Source organism: Lates calcarifer, linkage group LG10 (assembly GCF_001640805.2).
Source record: "Lates calcarifer isolate ASB-BC8 linkage group LG10, TLL_Latcal_v3, whole genome shotgun sequence".
Taxonomy (NCBI): domain Eukaryota; kingdom Metazoa; phylum Chordata; class Actinopteri; family Centropomidae; genus Lates; species Lates calcarifer.
Genome location: NC_066842.1, coordinates 26953793 through 26975543, shown reverse-complemented (window position 1 = coordinate 26975543; position 21751 = coordinate 26953793). Strand labels below are relative to the sequence as shown.

At 39.2% G+C, this 21751-nt stretch overlaps 1 protein-coding gene across 1 annotated transcript; it reads left to right on the top strand.

The window, feature by feature from the left end:
* The first annotated feature begins 3017 nt into the window (after positions 1 to 3017).
* ric8a (RIC8 guanine nucleotide exchange factor A) lies at positions 3018 to 21353 on the top strand. The gene is made up of 14 exons (XM_018678593.2): positions 3018 to 3260; positions 7277 to 7324; positions 11618 to 11831; positions 11999 to 12153; positions 12259 to 12339; positions 12772 to 12871; positions 13133 to 13320; positions 14258 to 14352; positions 14442 to 14592; positions 15429 to 15524; positions 15669 to 15813; positions 16235 to 16379; positions 18105 to 18224; positions 18785 to 21353. The coding sequence occupies exons 1-14, from the start codon at positions 3165 to 3167 to the stop codon at positions 18924 to 18926; spliced, it is 1776 nt and encodes a 591-aa protein (XP_018534109.1). The 5' UTR covers positions 3018 to 3164; the 3' UTR covers positions 18927 to 21353.
* Positions 21354 to 21751: the final 398 nt, after the last annotated feature.

The following is a 21751-nucleotide window of genomic DNA, read 5'->3' as shown; positions in this document are numbered from 1 at the left end:
GTTGAAATCCCATCGCTCAAACCAGGCCCTGAAGTTTTATTGGCTACACAGCGTGCCACTTCAAGGCGTTATTGATAGCAATAGAAACATTGTGTGGCCCGGTAGAGTGGAGTTTATACTGTTTCATTAATTATATACATTTAGTAAAACGTGTGAACCAACAGAAGAAATTAATAATTGATTTTATTTCAGTCATCTGCTACAGAATTCTATTTGGCTGTGATTCTGGTAACGTGAAACATTGTCCCCACCCGCACGTTTGCTTTGAATTTTAAATCGAACATACTCGCAGAGTGCGAGTACGCCCTTGGCTCGTTAAAAAACGCCCCATTTACTGAGGGCGGTGAGCAAAGATAATAAACAGTTTTTGAGGATTTTTTTTTTTTACTTTCACATTTGGCTTAGCCTCGAAAGCAAAAAACAAACGGGACAAGAGTAACCAAATAAATATACTTCTTGCCCTGATGAAAACTCGAAATTTTGATTTAAATTGATGACTGAACTGAACTGACTCTAGTTTCAGGACTTTATATCATATGTATAATGCTCCTAGCAGGCTATGCTGATATATACCATAAATGTATATTATGGTTTATGGTTGAACAGTAAACATCCATCCATCCATCATTTATTCATTAACTGTAGCCTATACTGCTTATCCCTTGATGGTAAGCGGGCATTAGTGTTGTTCAAGTGCAAGTTCAGAAGTGTTCTATTAGCAGTAAGTGTGTGTATTTCATGGACAATGGAGGCTGCACTCCTGATACAGCTGAAAAATTTCTCTAAACTGTGGATCATCTCTTCAATTAGCTTTGCAGTGCTGGTGCTATTTCACATCCAGAGAAGCAAGAGGAAGGAAGTCAAACATGGTTATGACACTGTTATGTGTATGTGCATTCACAGGCAGCTGTATAACCCTCAAATTCTCCTTAAGCAGCAACACAGTACTTGATGCACAAGGGAATGGTGTCAGTGGTTTAACTTGTAAAAAGCAAGGTCATGCTTGGGTTAGCACATTTTAGTGCATCTGTTACATCAAGGAAAACTTTGTGATGTCAACAACAAACTGCAAACTCAAGTTTATGACATGAAGTTAGAAAAGGTTTGCTTTGTTCACAGTTGATATAGCCTTCCTCTTCACATCTACTGTCATGAACATATTTACTGGCTCTACATTCTGGTCCTACACCATTTTAAAATGTAACTTTGGCCTCATAATTTGGCCTCCCTTTGCACTTTCTATTTACATATTCATATTCATAGCATATTATTTATGGTGTATATATCTGTCTAGTCAAGTATTTATCATGCATATTATACATATATATATTATACCTACACCTACCTATATATATCATATGTCATAGGCATATATCTATACATGTGTACATATTATATATTGCAGTTATGTATGTATGCACACCTAGAAAAAATACACAGCACAGCACAGGCTGAATATATGATATATTTCTATGTATACATATTATTATTATTATTAATGTTGTATACTGTTGCTGCTACCATTTGCACTATATACTGTTATTATATATTGTATTATTATTATACTGTTAGTTTACTATTATTACTATCACTAACTGTTACTATATATTATATATATATTACTATATTATACTGTTATTAACAGTAACATTACAATCATACCATCAGTATTATTAACATCATCTTGCCGCTGCACCTTATCTTGTCTCATACTGTATTTTTATTCTATTTTCTACCTCAGTATTCTATTTAAATACTATTGTATTTTTATAGCATTCACATACGGACTACTATGACAACCGAATTTCCCTTCGGGGATGAATAAAGTCATCTATCTATCTATCTATCTATCTATCTATCTATCTATCTATCTATCTATCTATCTATCTATCTATCACTTTGACATGCATGTAACCTGCTTGGTACAGCCAATAGTAGCCTGACAGAGCAGGAAATTAAGTAAGAAACTTTTTCACCTATCCATCCATTATCTATACCGTTTATCCTAAAGGGTCATGGGAGGCTGGAGCCTATCACAGCTGACACTCGGTGAGAGGTACACCTGGGAACAGATTGACTTTTTCACCTATTAATTAATTTTAAATTATTTAAAAAATATTAGTGTCGATCAAATCAACAGATTTTTGACAGCAGATATTTTGACCTGTCATAGCAGGAAAAGTGTCTCAGTAAGTCACAGGCAGTGTGACAGTGAGCCACCATGAACAATACAAGGACTGTGAAACTGAAGCAGCTAAATGGAATTCAGCCATCTTTAATGTCATTCTTCTCTTTATGTAACATGCCAAATATCAAAACGTCTGCTTTGAAAAAGGCCTATTGCATAATATTTCACTGTAAGCATAAACAGTAACAGAAATTATTGAGATTTTAAATGAACAGCTTTGACCGTACCATAATGGTTCAACGTTGATCAGTAAACATCCATGGATGACATATGGAACAAAATGATATGAACTGAATATGATGCACAACACATATATTTGTTTTTCACTGACCTTTGGGAAAGACAGAGACCGTGGAAAGATTTCTGAGGTGGAAGAACAGCTGATAAGGATACAATAACAGACAGAAGAGATGAGGGACAGGAATAAAGAAATACATAAGAACTCTAATTTACAGAGGGAGGAAATTAAATGGTGTCATGAGCCATTTAAAAACACACATTTGTTTATATAGAAGTATGTCTAGATTATTTTATATTTAGTCACACAACCTCTAACCAGCCTTTTAATAAGTGGCAGTAAAATTCTCATATTAGCCAAACTGATACTAATTTTTACTCTCTCAGGAGAAACGTCCACAGCAGTAAACATGAAAAAATAAATAGACTACATAAAAAACTTTGATATGTGAAGTTCATTTCTTTTTTTTATGTTGTTCTTATTCTTATTCTAATATAGGTATAATCTGTTTTTTAATCAGAAAATTCGTTTCGTCCGTCTTTCCCCAGGACACCTAAACGCAGCATTTAGCTTGCACAAATCCCCCCCGTTAATCGCTTCTCGCCGGCTGGTAGGGATTCAGACATCATGCTGTCATCTGTGGGCGGTGTCACTCTATAGCGTGTATATACAATCTGAGTGACAAACACATATACACAGTCCTACCCTGACGGTGAATTCAGGAGGAAGCTCAGCTCGATGGCGTTGAAAATGGATTTAAATACAATCATAGAGCAAATGGAGACGGGAGAACAAGACACTGCTCTGACGGCTCTACAGACCTACAACAAGGAGGTAAACATCAGCATCAGCAGCAGAGGAACGAGACGTACTCTGCATTCAGACACTAAGTTTATTATGTACAATTATGTTCTGTAAATGTTGCCTGTTTTACCGACTTAGCATAAATAGCTTCTGTTCAGCTGCAAAGACATTTTCAATTTAGGTGATGGTGCATGCATTGTACTTATTAAGGTAGCTGTATTGTGGCACTGCTAGAAAGCTTAAGGTCTTCATTGCACCACCTTTGATAAAAGCATTTGCCATCTTAAAATGTAGCAGATATTGGGACACAGCTATAGGCCATGTAACTGAAAAAGAAAAAAAAGATAAACTGTGACTTTTGTGTTAGTAGTAATGTAGTTAGTAGTTAGTAATATTTTTTTGACATTGAGACAACTTACCCCATTAAGACTGAGGCAACTAGGCACAGCCCACCTCTTTATGTTTTATAATTGACAGAAAGAAGTGTCACCACCTAATTAAATGTCTTTTTTCATGCTCAGTGAAGTGAAGCTTGGGAAAAATCTAAATAAGGGGGTGCATTTTGATAGGAAGATCACATTCTTAGCACCCCTCAGTAGGTCTATGCCTATAAAAACCACTGTGTCTCCATGAACCTTAAATCTGACACACACACTCACACTGATACTCAAAAGAAGCGATCTGATTACAACAGTTTCCAAGAGAAACTCCTTTTTATTAACAATATAGTGTTTTGTCCACCCCTGTTTACATTTGTAACAATGCTAATAACTTAAACTTCACCGTTGGTTCAGAGTCCTTCTCAACAGTACGTCATGTGACTTGTATCATGTTTAGATAGATATTGCAGTGTAACTCAGTGCTGACTCTGAACCCCAAATTGCTCCTGTTGGTTAAGGCCTGTCCCTGCATGGTAGCTTTACTGTCCTTTCACTGATATCTAACTTTAGGATAATATGAAATTTGAATAAAAATGATTTTCTTTAAGTTTAAGAGTAGGGGGGCAGTACTTTCCTCAGCCCTGAGTAGTGTCCACAGGTCTTCTGTCTGTTGTAAAACCAAATGATACTTTTGAGGACACTTCCATCCATCCATCCATTCTCTATACTGCTTATCTGTTAAGGGTCATGGGGGGGCTGGAGCCTATCCCAGCTAGCATTGGGCGAGAGGGGGGAGTACACCCTGTACAGATCACCAGTCCATCGCGGGGCCAACACATATAAACAAACAACCATTCATACTCACATTCACACCTACGGACAACTAGTAATTAACCAGCATGTCTTTGGACTGTGGGAGGAAGCTGGACTAGCTGGGACTACACTGGCAGGTGAACATGCCAACACCAGCACAGCTCGAACCTGGAACCTTCTTGCTGTGAGGTGACAGTGCTAACCACTGTGCCACCATGCTGCCCTACACTTCCAAAAATCAATACATAAATCTGATCAGATGTGTCTGACTTGTTGAACTTTGTTTTCAAGTGTGGAATGGGCTCACCACTACCACCTTTGGACACTTGAGGGAAAAAACAGTGGATCTCACCAACTGTCAAGCACCAGTGGGTGCTTTTGGCCCTCCGGCCTCAGGGGGCAGTAATGAACAAGAGTTTGCAGCAGGAAACATGAACTTAAATACTCAATTAGACTCAAAGGTGAGATTTACAATTTGTCAGAAGTGAGGAAACAGGATTTTTTAGTTTTACACGAGTAAAGAATTCAAGGATGGCTGGTTTGAGAAAAATTTGTCTTGTTTATTTCCAAGTCTGTAAAAAAGCAGCTGCCTCCCAAGCTTTCAGTGCATTTGAGCTTTATGACTTGCTGATTGCTAAGTCCAGGTGAGTTCTCTCTCAGTCACAGAGCCTTTAGCTGTGTGGGAGTTGAGCTCAAAGGCAATAGGATTAGATTCTCTGATACACAAATAGAGACTCCCACAACCCAGTCAAATCCCACTCCACTAAAGCGCTCTGAGATGAGGAGCTTAGTGTTGCAGGAGACCGTGCCATTTAAGCTGCACGATACAGTATATACTTTCCTCAGCATGCACAGTTTTCTTCTGCTGTTTGCCTGCTCTGGATTATTCAGCCTCCAACAAAGGCCTGCTTCAAAATAATTTCTTAATTGTTAAGCAGTTCAGAAGGCACATCAAATAAATGGTGGTGTGCACTTGGAATGAATTCACTTGAAATGTGTGTGTGTTGTTAAAGTTGCACTAATATTTTTACTTATACCATGGCCATAGAAAATTCCGGATTCCGCTCGGCTCAGCTTTGTGAACTCCCTCCTGTTTAGAGTTCTGGCAACACAAACAAAAGCTCTGAGGCACAGTTTATCAGGTATTACCCCTCACATGGATCAAGTAACTACATGTAGAAAGATATCCTGCTACTGTTCCCCCAGACTTTCTAAGAGTCTTTTAGCTTATCATTAAACTCTGCCATCAGCAGCCTTGGTACTAGCAGCAGCTGTTTTCTCTGATACTCAACCTGCTCAGCACCAAACAGCAGACACACACAGCTGGTGAACTTAGTGAATCATTTAGCAGCTTAAGAGCCAGGTATTTACTCAGGAGATATGTCAAACACTGCTCCAAATGAATGCTAATGTCTGCTGGATGTGTAGGTTGGTGGAAAGACTAAGCAGCAAGACACAGAAAGCAAGGTTTGACCTCCCCCCCAAAAAGAATGAGACAATACAAAGCAAAGACGATTATCAACTAACCTGGGGCAACATCAACAAGATCAGCAACCGAAACTAACCTTATCAGAGCACAAAACTGTCCTAACTAAATAACTGGAAGATTGAACATATATTTACTGGCTGGCCAAACCAATAACACACACACAGGCACTGGACAGACAGTTTTCCAACTACTTAATATTATCTATATGCAAAAGAAACTAAATGTAGCAATTAAGTTTAACATTGAACAAATGACAAACTAGACATTTCTCCCAAATCCCCTCTTTCTTGAGCACGACTTTGGTACAGTCTGGGCCCAGGTGAAGGATGAATCTGGCATGTTTGAACCTGGTCCTATTTTAGGGTCAGAAATCTTTGAAATCTGTGCAGTATTGAACAAGAACGGCGTATGAGCAACCACAAACAGTGTAATCCAGTTTGATATTTGTCCACGTCAAAGTATGTCCTCTAAAAGTTCTCATTTATGCCACATTATGGATATGATTCCTACAGAGATAGACTGTTTTATTACGAAGCAAGATCCTCTTTGTTTAACCAGAAACATTGCTATATATATTCCTTCCAGACTCCATTGAAAAAAATAGTGATTTTACCTTGCAGAACACAGGAGTTGCTGGGATACTACTGCCTCGATCAGTTAGTCTGTGTGATGTTTTGTGGCAATATAGTATCATGCTGCTTCCTACTGTCACTTCTGAGTTTGGGACTTAGGAGATAAATCCAAATGCAGACAAGGGCTTGAGTAGTTCAGAGATTTACTATAACAGGAGACTTGCTGTCGGGTAAGGCAGGTGAAAATCCAAAATCACAAAAATCCACTAAGTCCATGAGAAGGGGAGGTGAGAAAACACAACACAACACAACACAACACAACACAATACTCTGACAGACAGAAAGCAACAAAGACCATATATATACACAGGGGAATGATAACTAAAGAGTCACAGATGAGGCAAACATACGTGGGGGAGAAAAGAGAGCAAAGACAGGAAGTAAAAAACCTCTAAAGATACAAGAGGGGAGTGTTTTCAAAATAAAACAGGAAATGGGAGTCTGACTGGTGAGTATTGGCTCATTGATTAGAGCTTGTCAGGAACTTATGAACAGATCTATTGTGAACAAATGATTAAAATTATCTCATTACTAACTCTCTGCCTCACTTGTGTATAATTACTTTGCCTATGATCTCTTTTTGTTTTCAGACCTGAAAGATTTACTGTATCATGTTTTCTCTTCTTCGCCTGCCTTTCCCTCTCTCCCTCTCCTTCACTGCCCCCCTCCTCTGCTTTTCTGCCTCTTCCTCCTTTGGCTCATTTTCTTCACTGCCTCCTGCTTTTTACCCAGATGAACCAGTGCTTTACATTCAGCAGGGAGGAGGAGCAGGACAGAGAGGTATCCCTAACATTCCCATTCAAACACTGACTCTCATACATTTACTCACTGTTAGTCAATTAAAAAAAATCACCTCTCTTTAGAGTTTCTCTTGATGGTCATTTTTGGTGGGTCACGACACAGAAGAACTCTTTAGAGCTTTGATGTGCACCTTTTTAAATAATAGTACTTTTAAGAACATGTTAAAGTTTGAAGTTTATAAAGTATCTGTAAATCTTGAAAATGTGTAAGAAAATGTCTAACTTACAAGTACATCAACAGAAGTCTCAAATAAAAGAACACGCTAGCCTTCTCTAACGCTCTCTTACCTCCTCTGTATCATCTGTCTCTCCCTGTGTGTGCATGCTTGGTGCTTTAGGAAGAGAAGTTACGACAGGTATGAATAAAAAATGAGCAACATGTTAGTCTCCCTCCTTAGAAAAAAATAGTGCCCACAGTTTATCTGCCACTTAAGACAGGTGTTTTTTATTCAAAAATTTTGGCTTGTTCCCTATAATCAAAAATTAAAAGGTGGATGGGGTTTACTGTAGACTCTAAATGATAGAAGGGAAATTCAAATGTCAGTGAGGATGCTACAGCACTTGAACTGAAATTAAAAGATTTATTGCCCCAGCAGTCGCAGTTACATGTTCAAACTTAAAGGTGACAGAACATCTTGTCCAGGATTTGTGAACTTGTTCCAACATATTTCTGATGATCTGCAGTAAAGTGTCATAAACTGGACAGCCAACATGAATGTGAATATACGATATACTAAACTGGTGAAAGTAGACAGCATTCACTTCTGCTCAGAGATTCATATGCACTAAGACTGAAATTATCATTCCATAAAGAAGAGAAGGAGTAACCATAAGTGATATCACTCTGGTCCTCTGAATGCCATGCTCTTCCACAGGACACATTAAGGTGTGTTCAGAGCTCAATACACATCATTTTAGTTCTGCATGTAAAACACAGGAAAATAGGCTCAAAGTGTAAAAATGTGTAAAAATACACTTCAGGTCACATTCATGGGCCTATAGTGAGAAAGCGTGAGCCTTTACCCAACCTGTGTAGACAGCTGGGCTGCGGTCAAATACTTTAATTCTTAGAAGTTTCCTAACTGAGTGAAATGAACCAGAAGTAAGTGGCAGCCATGCTAAGAGCTGGTTGAAATCTCTCACTGCTAAGGAAAGGTGCTTCAGTGCTTCCTATCTTATCTCCTTTAGTAACACTGTGCCATCCTCTAAAAAAGAAGGAAATAATGCCATCCCACAATTCCTTGCAGCAGTAACATTAAAGCATTCATGTAATCTAGTGTATGTAAAATTGGATTCACTTAGAACTTCAGATACCTTTTACTAAGGCTCTCTTCATATGAACTCTCCTTCATAGCTTTCTTTGACCTCATGGTCTTTTCCAATTCAGGTCAAGGAAAAGTGGATAGGAAGATGACATAGGACATCATTTCTTTTTGACTATTCAACCTCAGCCCAAGTTTGACTGAAACAGGGGAGAATCTATTCTGTCTATTCTGACCTGCAGTGTATATGGGTGTTAACTGGTGCCAGTTTGAACTGTTTGTGAAGTCCAGGGCAAAACTTGTAAGATATACAGTAAGTGTTATTTCTAAGGTTAAATGCTCAATAGTTAGATTTTTTATTTGAGCATTTCACAAGTAAGCAAGTAAATTGCTCACTTACACTGAGAACACATTCTCAACAAATGTGCTTCACTATCTCCTAGCACTATAACCAGCAACTCAGTGGAGCTGCATAGAAAGAGATGGAGGAGTCAGTGAAAGAAGACTAACTAGAGTAGAAGGTGTGGTGCAGTGAAACAGGTTGCAGTCTTGCAGGGAGAAATGTCTACGAGCCACAATTCAGAGTATCTAGACTACAGACAATAAATAGAATTCATGGCCAACTGAGTGACTGCCTTCAGCATTTCTCAGGACTGGGTATTGAGGATGAGGCCTAAAGATGGGTGTTTCAGTCTGCGGTCTGTCTGTTTAACATTTTGCTCTAAAATCTAATATCTTGAACATCACCAATGAAAGTAACAGAGAGCTTTCCAAAGGATGTTCCTTTTTAATTTTAATAGCCCCTTAATTGTTAAAGACTTAATGCAAGATAAACTGTGGGCATTTGTCAGTAGATGTAAACGTTGGATCAGTTTGCTTAATCAGTTCAGAGGGTCAACAAAAATTAAAAATCAACAAACCAGGATAAGAGCAGCCACTAGCAATAACAACAGACTGGAAAGCTAATGGGGCTCAAATAAAGATTAAAGAATAAAACTGACAAACTGACTTTTAAATTGTCCTTCTACTGAACATTATACATGCAGTTTGATCAATTAAATGGTATAGCATTAATCAGTGAGGCATTTTAATTGAACTGGTGCTAATGAGTTATTCTGATCAATCATATCCACTATGCATGAACATGCACTATTAAGGAACAAACAACAGAGTTTTGACAAATATTGTTTTCAATCCAGACTATCAACAGGTTGAACTCTGCTGTCATGGCCAATTCATTCACACCCTAACGCTAACCAGGACTCTTGAATGAGTCTCAGAATGAGATCAGATTTGATGAAAACTGACTTTTGAACTGATTAAGGTGAGTGACTGGTAGTTTAGAACATCAGAACACTAATTTAAAAAGAATCAATCTGGTTGTAAAATTGCCAAGTACCCAACACATTTTGCACATCCTGTAACTGCCTTTGACAGTTTGCAGTATGTAGGCTTGGATAACTTTCCTATCTCTCATAAAGAGCAGTGCACAGATGCTTTCCTTAGCTCTTTATTAGGAAGCATCAGACAGGGCTAGCAAGGCAACAGCTTTATAGCTTTTCAGGTGAGCTTATCCACATAGGATAAAATGGTGGTTAAGTCTCTAGGGAAAAAAGAAAGCTACATACAGTGAGTTAGTTCAGAGTTGAGTGTAGTTCAAGTGCAGCTTATGTGCTATTGCGTGCCTACGGTATCCAACAGACATGTGCACACACTGAGCATACACCTGTACACAGACTCTAGGAAGATATTATGCAAGACAGCTTAGCAGACGCATTTATCAGAGCCAGTATTAGCTGTGTGCATCTGGTCACTTCATCAGCCAGAGGACATACGTGACTTCAGAAGAGCTGTCCCTTGACCGGCAGGGTCACTACTGCTCTAACAAAGAAAGCAATTCACAAAGTTCTCAGTGAAACTATTTCTTTTCAACCAGCATCTTAGCCATGTATAATACTCAACATACATGAAACAGCAAGGCAGGTAGAAGCTTATATCCAGCTGTCTTCGTACTGTATTAATGAAACCACTGTCCCCTTTCTTATAGATTTGGCAGTATACTGAGGTAGAAGTATTCTGTAGGTTTCTATGAAATATACATGATTTTTCAGTTTCTGGTGACCTACCTTTGGGCAGTTTACCGCTTTACTTTGTACTATTTAAGGTACAAAGTACAGAGGTTCAATGTCTCTGTGCAGGTGTTTTTTCCTCAAGTATCCAGTTTTTAAAGTCTGTATTCAAATATCAAAAATCAGCAAGCTCTGAAGCTCAGATCTGAAAATTCAACTTATGTCAAAAAATCAGGTCATTGAAATTGGTTTGGTTGAACACACTCAAGGTGAGAAATTTGGATCTGGAAATGTGGAATTCCAAGCATAAGCAACGGAGCCTGGATGAAACCCCCGTTCACACCACTTTTGAATGAGCAGAAATCCAAGCTGTTTTGTTTTAACAGCTCTGGGAAAAGCTGGCTGCAGATGCTTGGACCATGATTTCAGATAGTCAGGCCTGAATTCATATCTTGAAGTGTCTGAATTTGACCAAACCATTTTTTGGATTGAACTTAATTTTAACAATTTGAATAAAGATTTTGAATCTTAGCCACTTAGATTTTCTCATGAACCAGGTTTATATATTTAACTAAACATTTATATATAATTGACTATGCCCTGATTGGTAATTTAGAGTCACCAGTTAACCTAACCTTCATGTCTTTGGACTGTGGGGAAAAACTGGAGTAACCAGAGGAAACCCACACAGGTACGAGAACATGCAAAAGTAGGGCCTTGGCCGGGTGCTGTGAGGTGACAGTACTAACCACTGCACCACCATTCCACCCACTGAGAATTTCAAGGAGGGGAATTCAGAGCACATAAATTCAGATGAATGGTTTTCAAAGTAAAATCTCTCTGTACTTTGAATTTAATGATATTCAAATTTAATGGCCTTAAAGGCCGTTCTTTGCTTCCATAAATATAAATCTGACTAGATTTATTTGGTGTGTGACACAGCATCTGGGGGAATTGGTGCTCAGTTTCCTGAACAGGGAGTTGCAGCCTTCCTGTCAGCTGGCATGTCTAGAAACAGTTCGCATCCTGTCCAGAGACAAACACTGCCTGGATCCCTTCATCAGTCGCTCTGCCATGTCCACTCTCGCCCGCTATGCTGGCATCGCTGTGGCCGGCACTGCCACACCTGCCAACAGCAAGCCTGTAGAGGGCCAAGGTAATTCCTGCCAACTGCATTTGTTTTGCTGCATTTGAAGATTTCTATCCTAGTGTATCTTTTTAGTTGGCTCTCCCATGTAACTTCCCTAAATCCCCTGACATTTAAAGAAATAAAACCTGAATGTGCACCTAGCTGCTTGACTTTGCTGTTATTTTTCTTCCTAGTGGAGGGTGAGGGAGGAGAGGGGGAACAGGCAGAAGAAGTTTCCAGTGAGCTGGTGAAGGAAGCCTCCCCTCCTTCAGAAAACCCTGACCAGGAAGTGATTGTTGAGGCTCTCAAGTCCATTTGTAACATCCTGCTACACAATGAGACAGGACAGGTCAGTCTGCTATGATTCTCTTTGTACCTACATTAACACAAAATCCTCAGATTGTGTTGGTACTAATCTATAACATTTATTTTTGGGTGGATGGATGGATGGCAGGTGGTAGCAGCAGACCTACAGTTGATAAAGGGTGTGGCAGAGAGACTGAAGCAGTGTCATGATCCCACCTGGAACCATGAGGTATGGATATCAGTTAGGTAGATGTTTTAATGTGGACATTGTAGCTTCAAAGCATGAAGAATCATAAATGATGGTGTGTTGATTCTGTGTTCTCCCAGGTTGTCCTAGTTTTCCTTGAACTGTCAGGTTGTTTGAAGCCCCAAATTGTTCATGAATGTGATTATGAACGATTCAATTTTAACCTTCTTAATGTTAGTTGTGTCTAAACTCAAAGCAGCTGAACAAGACTTGGGCACACAGTCAGCAAATTTATGGTTTACTCTAAGACAACAAGTAACTATAACCACGGACTGACCAAGCATTCAATGTGTGCTGCAGCTGCTTTACAGATTTTGATTATCTGCGCAACAATAAGTACTGAGGTACAATACCCAGCCCCACTCTGAAAATAGACAATGAATAAGTCTCCACACATCTGCTCTCTCTATCCAGGTGCGTTTCTTTGACTTGCGCCTCACCTTCCTGCTGACTGCCCTGAGAGTGGACATTAGGGCACAGCTAGCTCAGGAGCTTCACGGCATCAGTCTGCTCGGTAACTTGAACAAATGAGAATGGTTTAATAATGAGATTTCTGTCTGTAACTACTGACCCAGTTAACCAACATCAGCTCAAGGTTACCAGTCTTAAAGGAAACCAGTGCTAAAAGGCAACTCACAGTCCAACTACTCATGACAAACCTCTAACATATGAAAAATAATCAGATATAACTTGTCAAGCGTTTACTAGAAGAAAAAGATTTTGTAAACAGAATGTACAAAGAGAAGTTTCTAGCATCCTGTCCTGTGTGTTCTAGGCAACCAGTTGGATGCCACACTGGGTCTGTGTTGGCCAGATACATTGGAGACGGCCAGGGCAGGGTTAGAGGGCGTCCCACCTGAAGAACTACCCCCACTGAGCCGGGAACAGACAGAAGTAGCCATGGAAATACTGAAAATACTGTTCAATATCACGTTTGATACGACTAGACGTAAGGTCGACGAGGTACTGAAGGAAATTACACACTATAGGAGTTTTCATAATTTCATTGGTCATTATCAATATTATACGAATAACTGTGAGTTATTTATTCAAAAGTCAATGAGTGTAACAGCTGAAATACTGTATTTTAAAAGAGAATTACTTATTTTAGAAACACCTGCACCCTTTTGTTTTCTGCCTGCATGAACATATCAGGATATAGCACTGTCTTAGTATTATTATACTTACATGCTTCTTAGCACTTTACAAAAAGCTATTGCAGAGGCTGACTTGAATGTCATCAGTTTTGTTTGTATTAGATATTTGGTCATGGACCAAAATATTAGACAAAATGTAACTTTGACCTGATAATAGAAGGAAAAATTCAGAGGATCAACCAAAGTTATTGCTATTCATATTGAAGGAGATATGAATGCCTTGTGCTAATCCATCAAGTAGATTTTGAGATATTTCATGGGATACATGAAAACCAAGACCTGCACCAAAATCCATTGAATATATTTTACCTAATTTCAAGGTAATCCATCCAATAGCTGTTGAGGCATTTCATGCCAAACCAGAAAATGTCAACCTTGTGGTGATGATAGATGAAAAGTCAGGAGAATGCAAAGCTCCTGCTCCTGTTTCATGAGATCATTCACTCTGGTCCAAAGCACTTGACTGACTCACATAATTACACATAATTTTAATGGTCTGGTTGTGTTTCTGCTGAACATGCCAGGAATGCTTACGCTGTCCTTCTGCAGATGTGAGATATGTTCCTCAATGCAAGAAACATTCCCTTGTATTCAATGTCAGAAAACAACAGAACTTTAGTCAGTTTCCTCTGTCTGTTACACACAAGCAAGTGTAAAATATACTGTAAAGACATATATTTATATTAACAAGGGCTCTCATTGGAACGTGAGTATGTGAGTAACTGTAACATCTCTGTGTGAAGGAAGAGGCAGCGGAGTACAGACATTTGGGAGCCATACTGAGACACTGTCTAATGAGCCATGCAGATGGAGAGGAGCGGACTGAGGAGTTCCACAGGTAGGACAACACACACTTTACTTGTATACACACAGTCATTGCTCCTCCATGACGTTGCTCCCCTCACTTTCTTCCCCTTTTTTTCTTAGCCATACTGTTAACCTGCTGGGTAACCTGCCTCTACCCTGTCTGGACGTACTGTTGATGCCCAAGGTGCAACAAGGCTCCATTGAGTACATGGGGGTCAACATGGATGCTGTCAACATGCTGTTGGAATTCATGGAGAAAAGACTTGACCGGGTGAGACAAGATCAAGACAAAAATCACGAATTACACCTGAGATACTTGAAAAATATCATATATAAATAGATATGGTACTTGTTTGGTTAAAAGATGTGAATTGATTATTTTCTTGGAGGTAAAAGGAAACACACCACTGAGCACAGCCAGCCACTTTGTCACTAGGTGGAGCTGTATGATAACTGATTCTGAATGCTGTTAATGTGAACAGTTAAAATGAAATAGGATGGCGTTCTTGTCATGTTCACTGTCTGATCTAATATATGAATTGGGACATTGGGACATGAATTGCTACCCTGTGAGTCAGCTATAATCATGTCTTCCAGCAGCTCATACTAGCTTAAAGCCTGAGTGTGAGAGGAGCAGTATACCCGAAAAGCGTTCATGTATTGTTCACTTCTCTGATTGGTTAGAACACAGATGGTCGCTCAAAAAAAGTTTTGCAGGGAGTATCTTTGCACTGCTGCCAGACTGTTTAATGAGTCTACGTCACAAAAGCATTTGGCAGCACCTCTCCACACAGAAATATGCTTTGGAGCATACTTCAACTAAAGAAATATTAGAAAAAGGTCTATAGCTTTTAGTTAGTTAGCTTATTATCTTATTAACATGGTGACACACAGAAGATCAAGTTCTATCCAATAGGTTGCCACCAAACTTAATCCATTACATTACATTGCATTATTGCCAGGTTGATTATCAATGGAGCAAAGGGCCGCAGTCCTTTAGGGGGTGGATCATCAATGTTTTACACTGATGTGTTGTTTGCTGTTGTAGTCCAGCTGATTGGTTGTATTTATTATAAAATCATAAGGGTTTGCTTGTCATTTCATAAGGGCCATAAGCTGAAGGAGACCCTTCTCCCATCACTAAACTTGCTGACTGAGAGTGGCCGCATCCACAGAGAGACCAGGAAGTTCCTCAGGTCAAAGGTCAGTACTGGGCTGAGGCAAATAAAATCCATAATGAAGAGATTAAGTATGAGCACTGTTGATGTATTTTGATGGCTTCGGTATCAGTGTATTATGTATTATGTATGTATTATGTATAGTGTGTGTTTGTGTGTGTGTATTCAGGTGCTGCCCCCACTGCGTGATGTGAAGAACAGGCCAGAAGTGGGCAATGCCCTGAGGAACAAGCTGGTCCGTTTAATGACACACATTGACACTGATGTCAAGAACTGTGCTGCTGAATTCCTCTTTGTTCTCTGCAAAGAGAGTGGTGAGGAAAATATCTTTTTGTTGGTTTGTTTCAATGTTGTTGATGTCTGTATGACTTTAATCCCATTGCTCACTATTACATCAACCATCTTGACTTATCAATTGTGCAGTTAGCTGATCACTGACCAGCACATGTAATGCTAAAATCTCTCCTAGAAATAAATTCAATCCAATCTAGAGGCTTTAGTGACCATAGAGATGTGTACATGTAAGAGGTTCTTCATAACACACTGCTGTTAAGATTTGATTTTGATATGGACAGTGTCTTTATCTATATACGTATATGGTCATGACTATAAATCTTTGCAAGTACAACTTGAACTATGACCTCAAGATTCAAAACATCAGAGATGTAGATCTGAGCTGGATGAGGTTGTGACTCTAACCAGTGCCATAATAACAGTAATGTATTTTCTGTCCAGTTTCAAGGTTCATTAAGTATACTGGATATGGAAATGCTGCAGGTCTGCTGGCCGCTAGAGGACTGCTTAGGGGAGGCAGAGACTCTGGGATCTACTCTGAAGACGAGGACTCTGAGACAGAGGAGTACAGAGAAGCCAAGGCCCAGTCAGTACCACCTCAACACTGCCACCTCAACTCTGATATGATGTCTAATGTAGTGTGTAGCACAAGAGTCTTTAAGGTTATAGAGTGTTTTACAGAAAGAACAAATAGTGAAACATTACATATAATTAAAGATTACAACAAATGCCATCAGTTAAGAAAAAGTCATTGGATAAAAGTGAGTTTTGAGAAGAGATTTAAAAGACACTGAGCTTTCCTGCTGAAGATATCCCAGCAGGGAGTTCCATAGCTGAGGGCTGGACAGTAAAGGCTAGATGAACTTTAGTGACCAGTCAGGATATGGGAACCATTAGAAGGGCCCTCAAGTGTTGATATAATTATCTGATTTGGTGACAGTTTTTGCACAAAAACTGGACAAAACACAGGATACATATGTGGTACTAGGCTTTATTGGGACATATAATTGAGTGTTATCCATGTAGCAATTGAAAGCAATACCATGGCTATCTAATTATTTTCCTAGGGTAGCATGTAAAAAGTAAAGAGGGGACCCAAAATAGACCCTTGGGGGACCCCAAACAATAGAGGAGCACAAGAGGAGGAGGTGTCTCCAAGCATTACAGAGAAAAACCTGATAGGAGCAGATAGAAGCTAAGCTAATTCAGAGCTACATCACTAATACCAATAAAATTCTCCAGACAAGGGTTAGAATGTAAATTGAATTGTAAATCCAGAGCTTCCCCATCAAGCTCCACCACCAGCTCTTTGTCTGTGCAACGACTGATTGATTTTTGTAACAGGACGTCATACTTTCCCAGTACCCTCCCATAAGATACAGTACCTGGAGGGACATGGTAGCATATGCAGATAGGATTGGCAATCTCTCATGTCCCCTTCTGTGTTCTTGGAAGATTGAATGGCTGCTCTGATGTTCCATAAGCAGGGTGAATTCTGCATTATTCCACCCAAATGTGAAGTTTGAAAGTTCCTTCTAGTAACCTGCTTTAGAGCTTTCTCAGAGAATCTTTGATCACAGCTGTGATCCACTGATAGTTGGATCACAGCTGACAGAAGCTGAGGTCCCTCTGGCTTTCTAAGACCTGTCTGCAGCTTCAGAAGTCAACTGGGCTAAATAAACCTGAAAAGACTTCTACCTCTTCACTTTGCTTGCACAAGCACGTGCAAAAATGTCCAGGGAGGAGTGAGGGACAGGGCCTCACGATTGGCTTTGCCAGTTCTCTGTCAGTACCAGGTGGTGATCAGCTGACTGCTCTTCTCTGTCTCAGTTGATCTTCAAGCAGGTACACTTAAGATTATGGAGTACATAGATACCTCATGCCAGAAAATGTTATTGCTCTGAAATCTTTCTACACTAGAGAGGTGATATTTCTAGATTCAGTTTCTCCTCCAGTCACATGTTGAGCTACTCAGTTTACAGTGACAACACAGCTGGCTTGAGAGCAGGGATAACACTGAATGACTCAAAATAAAACAAATGATTTTAATTGTTTGCAAAACCATCTCATCTCAGTATCCATCCAGTAGCTGCTTTGGAGCTTTCAATCATACCACCTCATTTCCTTCAGCAGAGTTCCCAGTTGTCATATGTTCAAATTTCCTTTTTTCCTGAGCCTTGTAAAATGGACATTATTGTTTTAGTTTCATGGTTTCCCAGGCCAAGAATTAGGTTTCAAACAAAGACATTTTGAAAAATGTAGCTGTTTTCTGTTCTTTTGATATTTCTCTTTCCCTCTCTTTTGTCTCCAGTATAAACCCAATAACAGGAGTTGTAGAAGAGGATCAGCCAAATCCCATGGAGGGAATGACAGAGGAGCAGAAAGAATATGAAGCTATGAAGCTGGTCAACATGTTCGACAAACTGTCAAGGTCAAAAAAAGTGGAACACACACAAACACAGTACATGTACACAGTACATTCTGCTGTCATTTGTAATTCATTTCAGTTCACAATAGAAAACCTTATAATGGTTACTTTTAAATTATCAGTATACAACAAAACTGAGAACAAACCTGTACAATTTCACTGAAATGTTATATAATTCAACTCTATCATCTTAAAATAATTGTATTATTTTACGAGTGTAGGGTATTTCATGTTATATAAGACACCACACACAATTCACTATTTACACGGCCTTGCATTGAAAAATAGATGGATAAGTGTTGAGCCCTGATCAGGGCAAAGGACACTGCATGAAGTCAGTCTCTACAGACTGCGTCTAAAAAAAGCATTGCTCACAAAAGTGCAAGATTAAGCTTTGCCAAAGAACATGAAAATTGGCCTAATGAACACTGGCAGGACATTCTTTGGTCAAATAAAACCAGAATAAACTTTTTTGGATCACATGGCGTCCAGCATGTTACAGACACTGTTCCGTCTGCATTCACACATGCACTCATTATTGCATTTTAACCATTTCTCTGCAGGACCAATGTGATCCAGCCCATGCAGCTCGGTATGGACGGGAAGATGAGAGAGATGACTCCAGAGGATCTGCACAAACTGACCCACAATCCTTTGTTCCAGCCAGAAGAGCCAGCTGACTCAGACAATGAAGATGAAGCTTAGTAAACACAGAATTATAAAAAATGGTAAAGGCAGAAACAGATTTTAAACCCTGTGGCAGTCCTGGTAGATCTGTCTCATTATTTTAAATATTCACATGCCACATGGTCCAACCTGTTCCTGTTTGTTCATTCTGATGGGCTGTGAGTTGTGGAAAGCTGGGATTAGTTTAGTCAGAGTAAAGACTGCATAGAGTACATGGGAAACAGCTTGAAGGATTATATGACTGGCTTTATATGTGCTATCCTGTCAACTAGAAATCACCAGTGTTTTATTGCTGACCATTTTCCAAAGACAATCACTAGTTTTCGTCTAGATGAGTTTTCTTCCACCCAGACATTTGTTTTAATTCATTTCAGTGCGCTGTGAAAACCAACTTGGCTTATGGGTGGTATGGCAGCACTATAACAACACCACATTCAATTCAAATCTTTCACTTCTTTGCATAAGAGCACCAAATCTGCATAAACAGGAACATTACCAATAGGCTTGGCTATAGAATTGTTTTAAGGTTGAGATGCAACTTTGTTCCTCAGTCAACTAAAGATTTGTGGCTAATGTTAGCTTTGGTGGCCTCAGGGGGAAACACATATCAAAAAGTGGTGAAGGAAATTCTGGTCCCCGAGACTTAAAATGATTGGATCATAAAACAGGTCTAATACCAAAATAAATTAACTTTGAAATTATAGATTTCTTCACTGATGATTTTCCTCAAAAGATACAAACTTTTGTCATGTTGCAGCCTTATGTTAAAATAATATTAATGAACTAAATACTCATCAATCAATACAACATAATGACCAAGTGAAAACAAAATTTTAGAAGTTTTTGCAAATTTATTAAAAAGGGAAAAACTGAAAAATCACATTAGTATTCAGACTGTTTGCTGTGACACTTGAAATTTAGCTCAGGTTCATCCCATTTCTCTGGATCATCTTTGAGATGTTTCTCCACCTTGATTGGAGTCCAGCTGTGTTAAATTCAATTGATTGAATTTGAAAAGGCACACACCTGTCTCACAGCTGACAATGCCATGAGGTCAAAGGAACTGCCTTCAGAGCTCAGAGACAGGGTTGTGTCGAGGCACAGATCTGGAGAAGGCTACAAAAAACCTCTGCTGCTTTGAAGGTTCCTAAGAGCACAGTGGGCTCTTTGATTCTTACACGGAAAACGTGTGTAACAACTAGGACTCTTCCTAGAGCTGGTCGTCCAGCCAAACAAAGCAATTAGGAGAGAAGGGCCTTGGTAACAGAGCTGACTAAGAACCTGATGGTCACTCTCTCTGAGCTCTGGCATCCTGTGTGGAGATGGAAGAAAGTTCCAGTTCCAATTTCTAAAATTCTGCTTTTGCTTTGTCATTATAGTTTATGGAGTGTAGACTGATGAGAGGACAAAATTGTTGTTGTTGTTGTTTTTAAAATGTTCTCTTTAGCATAAGGCTGAAACATGACAAAATGTGAAAAAAGTAGAGGGGTCTGAATATTTTCTGAATACATTGTACTGAGCGCTGTGGCCATTTTGTTGACCGTTCCTGGCTCCAAATAATCAGCACCTCTCTGACACAAAACCTGAACCTCCAACACACACAAGTGCGGCGTGTTTGTATGGTTCAGGGTTATTTATTTGAATGGGCCTTTGTGACCAACATGCTAATGATCAAACAGTCACAGTGTGAAATGATAGCATGCAGACTGCAAAACACAAACTACAAACACAACAACTAGCTGGGTTCACCCAGCACCTCCTACCTGAGATTCAAACCACTGACAACATGTTATTCCAATAGTCTTGATTTGATTTGTTGAGGTTCTGAGGTCCTCACTAATGAGACTTCTGCCACCACCTCAAAGCACAAAGGTGAATGTAATTTGGTTTGTAATGAGTAAAGTTTTGAAAATGACATTTAAAAAACTTAACAGTCCCATGACTTTTCACAAACAACATCCCAGTCAGTGTTACTCAGGATAATCTACAGACCTCACTGTGTTCACAGTGGAAAGTCTTTGTTTGAAATGAAACTCTGTACATTTTTACACAGGGTTGGAGCTTTTTGTGATCAGATGAAGACGTGTCATTTCTTCTTTTCATGAGAGCAGAGGAGACTGTGTGAAAGTTAGCCAAAGAGATGTTCAGTTTGTGACGATGGAATCAACTGTGTTTCTGAAAGAAAAAAACAAAACAATGAATTTTAGATGCCTGTTGTTTTTCATAAAGCCCTTCAGAGGTTTATTTTTAGAAGTCAAATGTGAAACTGCTGACAGATAAATTATAATTTTAGACTGAAGATGAAATATTCTTACGCTAAGAGAGAGTCTGTAATATGACGCACACTATATATTAAATGTATTCTCCTTTATATTGTTATTGTATAGTTGCCTGCTATCATGGACTGTAATATACATTAAGTGTGTTTAAATGACTTGAAATGAATTGTCTTGTCTTATTTTTGATGCCACAAACCAGGTCACATATGGAGAATTTGTGCCACTTTGATTGCTGTGAACAACTGACTCCCTGGAACTTTTTATCTTTTGTATTTGTCTATATTGATTTTGTGGAGTTAGTCTGTTGCCACATTACCAACATTTTGCATACAAATATGCACCACTGACAGTTTGTGTAAGACCTTTCACTTTCACATAGTTTCCCCTTCCAAGTAAGTGGATAATACAATTTTAACTGTGGACTGTCACAGACTGTATTGTGGGACTCGGTGGTGTCCTCTGGGCTCACATCTATAGTGGCCCTGGGGTGCAGAGCATTGGACAGAACACAATAAAAAAAACTTTACTCATCAACAAAACAGAAAATGCAGGAACACATCAGAA

Bases quoted from the DNA above. Each gene is read 5' to 3' on its own strand.
- ric8a (XM_018678593.2), top strand. From the start codon at position 3,165: ATGGCGTTGAAAATGGATTTAAATACAATCATAGAGCAAATGGAGACG. The intron at 3,261-7,276 runs GTAAACATCAGC...CTTTTTACCCAG, and splicing joins TACAGACCTACAACAAGGAG to ATGAACCAGTGCTTTACATT. The intron at 18,225-18,784 runs GTCAAAAAAAGT...ATTTCTCTGCAG, and splicing joins ATGTTCGACAAACTGTCAAG to GACCAATGTGATCCAGCCCA.